The sequence below is a fragment of the Manacus candei genome, unplaced genomic scaffold, assembly GCF_025592945.1.
Source record: "Manacus candei isolate 608988 ecotype Guabito, Panama unplaced genomic scaffold, ASM2559294v1 h1tg000014l, whole genome shotgun sequence".
Taxonomy (NCBI): Eukaryota; Metazoa; Chordata; class Aves; order Passeriformes; family Pipridae; genus Manacus; species Manacus candei.
The window spans coordinates 54,158,225-54,165,812 of NW_026138062.1; the positions used below are offsets into that span (position 1 = coordinate 54,158,225).

General features: G+C 52.2%; 1 protein-coding gene across 1 annotated transcript; it reads right to left on the minus strand.

Annotated features, from left to right (window-relative positions):
• Window positions 1-772: 772 nt before the first annotated feature.
• LOC127468089 (C-type natriuretic peptide 2-like) lies at window positions 773-7,125 on the minus strand. The gene has a single exon (XM_051780899.1). The coding sequence runs from the start codon at window positions 1,476-1,478 to the stop codon at window positions 1,206-1,208; it is 273 nt and encodes a 90-aa protein (XP_051636859.1). The 5' UTR covers window positions 1,479-7,125; the 3' UTR covers window positions 773-1,205.
• Between the last annotated feature and the right edge of the window lie 463 nt (window positions 7,126-7,588).

The window sequence follows — 7,588 nt, forward strand, 5'->3', positions numbered from 1 at the left end:
TTCCAACTCAGAGTCTGTGATTCTGATGGATTCCGGTGATTGTAACGGATGGAAATCTGGATTGGCGGAGGGCGGGGGGGAAGGTGGAAGGAGGAACGTCCCTTGGGCTGCTCGGTTGAGCAGGTCTTTGATGATGAAGAGGGGGGAGCGGGCTGGGGGAACGACGCAGGTACTGGGGTGGGGGGCAGAGAGGGGTCACACAGCTCAAACGTAACCCAACTCTCCTTATACCACTGCTATTCCCGGTACTGCCGAGGTGCTTGCGGCTAAGTTTAGACCCAGCTGAGGTTACAACCTTTCCTTAAAGGCCAGAGGATGATGATGGCTCTCGTGGTACAGCAGCGGGGCTGCGAACGCGTGCCGGGGTCCGTGGTGCCCCAGCCGCAGCCCACCGAGGGAGGCTCCCCGGGGGAAGCTTCAGCGCAAACAGGAGTCCCCTGTGTTTGCTCTAGCGGGGGCAGAGTGCGGCCGGCATGAGCCAACGCGGCCCTTTTACCCCGGTGCCCGCTCGATCCCTCACCCGTGTCCCGCCCCCCCCGGCAGCACCGCGCCGCAGCCGCGCGTGCCGCCCGCCCCACGCGGAATGGCGGCGGCGGCACAGCCCGGTGTGGACCCGCGCGTGGGGCTGAGGGCGCGGGCCCCGCTCTGCCACCGCCTCCCGCCCGCCCCGCGGCCGGGGGGCGGCCACCGCCGAGCTCGGACGCGGCAAACAGTACAGCGTGTTTAATCAGCGAGTCCTCAGGCGCGGGGAGGAGGGGAGAGGGCTGCCGGCGTAGCCGGGGGTCCAGCGGCCGAGGGGAGCAGCTGCGGAGCTGGGCAGCTCCTCCCGGTACCGCCGCGCCGCTTCCCCGCAGCCGCCGCCGCGCTCCTTCGGGGCGGGAGCTTCGGGGCTTCGTCCAGCGGTGCGCCGTGCCGGTTCCCGAGCCTAGGTGCCCCTGGCTGTGGAGAAGCGGGGCTGTTGAGCCGCCCAGCGGCGTCCCGCCCGCCTGCTCCCGCCCCGGCCGGCCCCAGCACAACCCCGTCAGCGCGGGGGGTCCCTGGTCCCGGCCCTGGCCCTGGCTGCTGGCAGGTGATGGCCCCACAGCCTGCCCCGCTGCCCCCATCTGCTCGCTATCTGTGCGTTCAAGTCTCCCCTTAACTTTGTCCCTGCCCGCTTGTTCGAGCCCCCTCACTGCTGGCCCTCTCACCTCAGAGCCCCTCCAAATCTAACACCCCAAACCACTGAAGGTCCCGATTCGGTCCAGTTTCAGCCCAAAGCAGCCCCTGGGCATGGCCTTCCAGGCCCAATCTCCAGGCAATGCCCACTTGCGACTGGCGAGGGTCTTGCGCCAGAGAGAAGAACGGGCAGCTCTAGCCCCAGATGGGAGAAAGGGAAGGGTGGAGAAGACCAACTGAGGCCCAAAGCTGGACCCCTCCTTTGTGTCCTCTTCGGCCAGTGTGGACTCGGGCTCCAGGGGCAACAACCGTGAAAGGAGCATCTGGGATAAACAGAAGGAAGAGGGGGGGTGAGAGCAGAAATCCCTTTGCTCCTGGCTAGAAGCTTTGTACCCCCTTGTACTCCACTCCCTACACCCTCCTTAGGGGTCAGGCAGGATCTAAAGTGATGCCTGCGCACAGCACTGTGCCTGTGACATTGCATCCAGACAGAGGGAAGGGCTAGATCACCAGCTCTTGCTGTCTGAAATGACTTTGCTGTCGAAAACAGCAAGCAGGCACCTGCTGTGAGCCTCTGCCTGCATGCAGATTGCCCTGCTCTTGTCAAGCCATACACCTCCCTCCCAGTCCTGGATTTGGAAGGTAACAGGCTTCGGTCCTTGCTCCTCTTGTGGATGCTGAGCACCTCTGCGTGTTCAGGCTGCTGTGTGGCATTTCATTTTTTCCAGAAGGCTGGTGGGAAGGATGGACCTGTCTCAAATTGCTGGTAAGAGGGAGAGGCAGGAGCACAGCAGGTGTGAGGAAGGGGGACTCCCCATCTGCCAGGAATCCTCTAGATCATCTTTGCTGATTGTACACCCCCAGCACTGCTGGAAGCCTGCAGACAAGGGTTGAGGGGTGCATTGGGCGCAGTAGAGGCACGGCTTGGCTGCCCTAGGAAGCAGCCTATGGTAACCGTTCCACATCTGTCTCTCACATGGATGCTGAGCTAAGGCTGAAGATGCCTTTGTGCAGCTCTTTGCGGTAGCGAGTTAACTGAAGCGGACAGGGGCATCTTCAGCGAGGAGTGAAAGTGGTGAGTCATACCAGGATCAGTCTTGTGATTTTAGTTCACGTCCTGACTACTTCCCTGGAGCTTTCCCAGGGTTATGTGAAGGCAAGGTGTTGGGGCTCAGGTTAGGGTTTGGGTAAGAGGGAGCTGTGTAGATTTGAAAGCCAAAAATATTATTGCTGAAACTACTGAGGATAAAAAATTTACTCAAGTGAAGAAGCCTTTAGTTGGCATCCTGACTGCGGCTCTTGGCCTTAAAGAGTGTCTACTGAGGGACAATAATGAGCTTAGGAGCAAAAATCCTGGCCAAACAGGATACATCTTCTCTCTGAAACATCAGAACCAGGCAATGAACATGAGAGATACGCCTGTGATTTCTGGTCGCTGCTGACACAGAGCGGGGTTAGATGGGGCAGGCTCTTTACCATTAAAATCCTCTGCAGAGCACTAAAAAGCTTTTGTGTGTTTCCCGTCTTGAAATGCTGATGCTCTTTAGGAGCTGGGTTATAAAGTCACCCTAGAGCTGAGGCTGCTGGACTGAAGGGGAGGGAGCAGTGAGAATAGACAGCAGCCTCCAGTAGTTGAAATTTGAGACCACCACTCATTTGAGGTTCAAACACAACTTCCCCGAATTGTCACTCCACTTCTGAAACCTCCCTCAGCTCTCTCCCAGTCCCTCCTACCTGTAGCCTCTGTCCTGGTAAAGACACAGTCTGAACGCTGGCAGAGAGCAGAACCAAGAGGAGGAAAAACGAGCAAGGCCATGACTGGAGCCCCTGCATCTTCTTCTTATCCCAGGGCTTGTGGGAGGTGAGGCAGGACATGCAGCATCCGTGTTGAATGCAGTCCCTTGCCCCTCTCTGCCTTTATAGCTTTGGTTCTGGCCGGTGCCTGGCCCCCAGCTCCCTCCTGATCCACCCCCTGGAGCTCCTTAACCTTTCAGCCCTTTTGTCCAGGGTGATATATTTCAGGGTGAGCTCAGCAAGACCCCTTCCTCTAAAGAAAAAGGACACAAAGGTGTTTACTGAGTGTCTGGAAAGACTAATGTCTTCAACTCAACTCACTCAATGTGAGTTGAGCTGCTGCTGCCCAGGACCTGGAGGTATCTGTCAGGGTCAGGAACGGGGTGACACTTTGAAACATGTACCAAAGGAGGATATTGAAGGTTGCATTGTGTAATGGCATTGAACATACTCCTTGTAGGCAGAGTGCTGTTACTGCTGTTTCTCTAATCAGCATAAGCATGAACTACAGCTCAGCTAGCGGTGGGCACACTGCTGGCTGCACAGAGCAGACACAGATTCAGCTCTGTGACAATACAGGCATTTGGTTTTAGTATTTATATTTTGGTGAGACGGTTGGCCTGGGAATGAAGAGCTCCTGCTGCAGAAGGTGGGTGAATTCTGGTACTATATGGAATTTGTAGCAGTGACAAGCAGTGACTAGAACCCTGGGTCTAGTACTAGTGGGTATATAATATGCAGGCTGGTTGTCCCAAGTCACCATCTGGAGGACTGGAGTGAGTTTCCAGAGGAACCGTCACAGAAAAGACCTTGTTGAGGCTCAGCTTGCACTTTCTCAAGCTCAGGCACACAATGGAAGCAGGACGGCAAGGAGCAGATTCCTACCTCCTAAATCTTCTGGCCATTAGTTCCCCCCCCTTTGTTTACCTCTCCCATTTTACTGTAGTTTCTCACCAGTTGAACAAGGCAATGAGGTCACTGTTTGGAGATTAGGGTGCAGAAGTCAGCCTCTGTGTGAAGACAGAAACTAATCAGGAAGGTTTGTCAGGGGAGAGGAATGGGGGGACTGTACCCCAGTACAGGATTAGTAATGGCTGTACCGGGCGAGTTTAAAACCACCTTAAACTTCCCTTTCTTCAGTACTGTTGCACAAAGCAGTTGGGTCAAAACTTGACAGGAAGTGTTGTGCTGCCTGCTTTTGTTTATTTTTTACAAGGAAAGAAGAAAATTAGGAAAAAAAAGGTCTTTTTTTTCCCAAGGAAATAAGAGAAGTAGAAAAAAAAAGTCTTTTGCAGAGACAACAAAAGTCACAGTTTGTGTATTTGTTCTTCCTCCCTCCCTCCGTTCCTTCCTTCTGCACTTGCAGATGCTGATTTGTGGGTCCCTTTCTTTGCTGCCCAAGGAGCTAGAAAGTTTTATGAACTGTTTTGCAACCAGTCCATGAGAAGTGAGTAGGGGGCATCACTCTGGAGCATTGATGCTGGAAGAAGGAGACACTTTGCACAGGTGGGGATATCCAATTTTGTTAGCTCCAGCTGATATCTGTGACCCATGTCTGGTGTTGGTTCCAGAGCAATGCACTGTTCTTGTGATCCTGTCCCCATCACCCCCTCGCCTGGTCCAGCACTTGGAGGGGCTCCCTAGGTCTCTGCTAATGTCCTTCACTGAGACCTTTCATGGGGAATAGGATTACTTTCATACCAGCCTTTTACCTTCATACCAGCCTTTTAATCTACAAAGCACAGGTGACTGCTGGAGAGTCATGGGATGTGCTGTCCACGTGGGCATTCAGACGGGGTGCCTGGGCACAGAGTGTGGGATGTGTGTACAGCCGCGTGCCATGTGCTGGGTGCAGTAGGGTATGGAGTATTGTGGTGTGAAAGATTCAGAGGGGTGGAAAAGAAAGGAAGGAGGACAGGAAGTGAGCACGTGTTCATTCCACATGCAAGATGTCCCAGAGGATGCTGTTCTGTACTTCCCAGTCACATCTGACCATCCAGGAGCTGAGTCAGCCTGCCAGAGCACTCATGCTGCCGGCAAGAGAGCTGCAGGCAGGTGCATCTCGGGTTGAACGCACCGGTTGCGGGAGTCAGGTCTTTCCTGAGTGAAAGGTAAGTACCAGAGCAACAACACTTTGTTTTTGATATAAAATGTAGCAGCAGCATGACCTGGCATCCTCTGAATGTGGTGGCCCCCGTACTGCAAGAATGCCAGAAATGTGTTTGCAACTGCTCCAAAATTCCAGTCCACTTGCACAAAGACTGAGCCCTGCAGGGGTGGACAGGCTCGGAGATCTCAAGTGACAAGTCCACTCCTTAGGTCCAGCAAAAGCTGGCACTGGCAAGGGGGAAGGAGCCATCACTGTCTCCTACCAAACAAGAAACTTCAGAGACTGCAGAAAATTTGCAAATTTTCTTGCAGATTCTTGTAAATTCTTGCAAATCCAGCAAAACCTGGATACAATGGTGCTCAATTGCTCAGGTGCCATGATGTTGCAGCTGCTCTGTGTCCCAGATTCTTGCTGGGACTGCAGTAGCACTGAATAGTTGGTCTGACATGTCCTGGCAGTGACTGTGAAGTGAAAAGGCTTTGGCAGACGAGTCCCCAATTGCCCCAGTTTTCTCAGACTCAAATAGGTTATTGTCCTTCTTTCCTCTCTGATGCTAACAAGTTTCCTCTGTAAAAACCCTTCCCCCTCTGATGCTAGGGCACTGATTTGAGAGCTTGCAAGACCACCAGAAAAGTGGTCTCCTGCTAAATCACAATCAGTGTTTTACAAACAGTTGCTTATATAGGAAAGGAGCAGAGCAAGTGGAGAGTGGGAGGACTGGGAACTGAGTGAAGTACCCTGAGGGAACGCCCCTTGGCCCAAGGTGATGGAAAGGGATAATGGTTGCTGCAGGCTCTAGAAGGAAGAGCAATATTCACATTATTCCACTGGTATCATTTGTAGGAAGGAGTTCAGAGCAGCCATGGTCAGGAGGCCCTCAGAGAATGGAAACACCACTGATCTTGGCAGTGAATAATCCCAATGCCTCAGAAGCAAGGGAGTGACATTAGTACTTCAGTAGCAATTCCTGGTCATTTTGGCAGCCACCAAAATATCTGCTTGTGAGGAACAGAAGGGCAGTAACCATCTACTTTAAGCAGTAGCCACTGTGTAGCTGTCCAAACCCCTCTTGGGTTTTGCCTCATCTTTCTGCAGGACTTCTTGATCCATGGCACAGGACTGCTAATTTTTCCAGTGTCAGGAGATGACAGTGAGGAGAGGGGGATGCTCCACCTGAAGAAGTTGCAGAAAGGGATCAACTGGAGCTCTCACTCACTGACTTTCCACTCTCACTTGTCCAGGCAGCATAGTGTCAGGACAGAGCAAAAGACAGGGTGCAAAGCAGTGAAGGAGCCACCGTGTCACTCATTTAGTGATTGCCAAACCCTCCTCCAGCTCTCCCAAAGAAGTTTAACCCCTTGTACTGAAAAAGCATGGCCTGAAGGTGAGCCAGTGCATAAGAGTTTTATGGTCACCTTGCTTCCTCTATCCACCCATTCATATTTCCCCTGCTGCAGTACTGTCAACATATTATCCCACATATTGCACAGGCTTGTAAAACCTCAAGCCTGAGCAGACACCCATACATGCTGCCCTTTTCTTTTTTCATTCCCATATGTGAGTGACAAACCCCGTGGGTGGTGGGGGAATCACGTACCGTGTGCATGACTGTGTCATATTTACTGCTGCTGCCTCTCTCCTGTACCCTTCACTAAATATTTTACGAGGGAGGAAGGGAGAGAAGGGCAATATTGCTGTAGCTTTCTGATCTTTGTATTTCACGTGATTGTCCTGAAGCTACTGGCATGCTCTGGATTTGGAGTGTATCTGTACTGGTGTCTGGCTCTTATGCCAGTGGTGGCAAGTGTGCAGGTATTCTCACTGTGCCATGGGACTCAAGAGTGGTGTTTCGTCCACATTGCCCGCTCCAGTAGATACACCTGTCACCCCGTCATTCCCCCCCATTCTACTTGTTTCTACACCCATTTAACATGTTTATGTCCATTCAAGTATTGGCATGAAAAACCACAGGCCCAGGTCAGTGCAAAGCTATGCAATTACTAATGAATTTTTTTTTAAATAGGGATCAAATTAAGCTACAGCAATCTTTTATTGCTAGTTATGCAGCCAGGCCAGAGGGGAACTGAGCAGCGTGCTCTACTTCCTGGGTGAACTAAGGGTAACCCCAATGACTGTGGGAACTTGGTAGATCCTCAGAGACAGAGACTGCAGAAGATCTGCAGGAACCTGCAGAGAGGAGGAGGACCCTGTCCCTGCCCAGCTAGTGACTAGTCTGCTTTGTAGGCAGCTGACAGGTAAGAGGAAATTATTCTGTAGTAATAGCTCTGGGACAAATGCCAACTTGCCTCTGAGAGAGGAGGTTAAAGGTTATTTATGTGATTAACACAAAATCTAATTTAGGGCACTTTATGTTCACAAGGCAGTTCAAGGAGTGCCAGGACTGACTTAAACACTGATGTAGCATTCCTGGAAGAAAGAGAGTAAGTGCCAGTCTTATTTGAAACATAATTGGATTTGCAGCAAATACATTCCAAAAAGCACAATGAAACAACCAATGCTATAAGTATA

What these genes read in the sequence shown, in the direction of transcription:
- LOC127468089 (XM_051780899.1), bottom strand. Translation starts at nt 1,478, where the DNA reads ATGCTCCTTTCACGGTTGTTGCCCCTGGAGCCCGAGTCCACACTGGCC.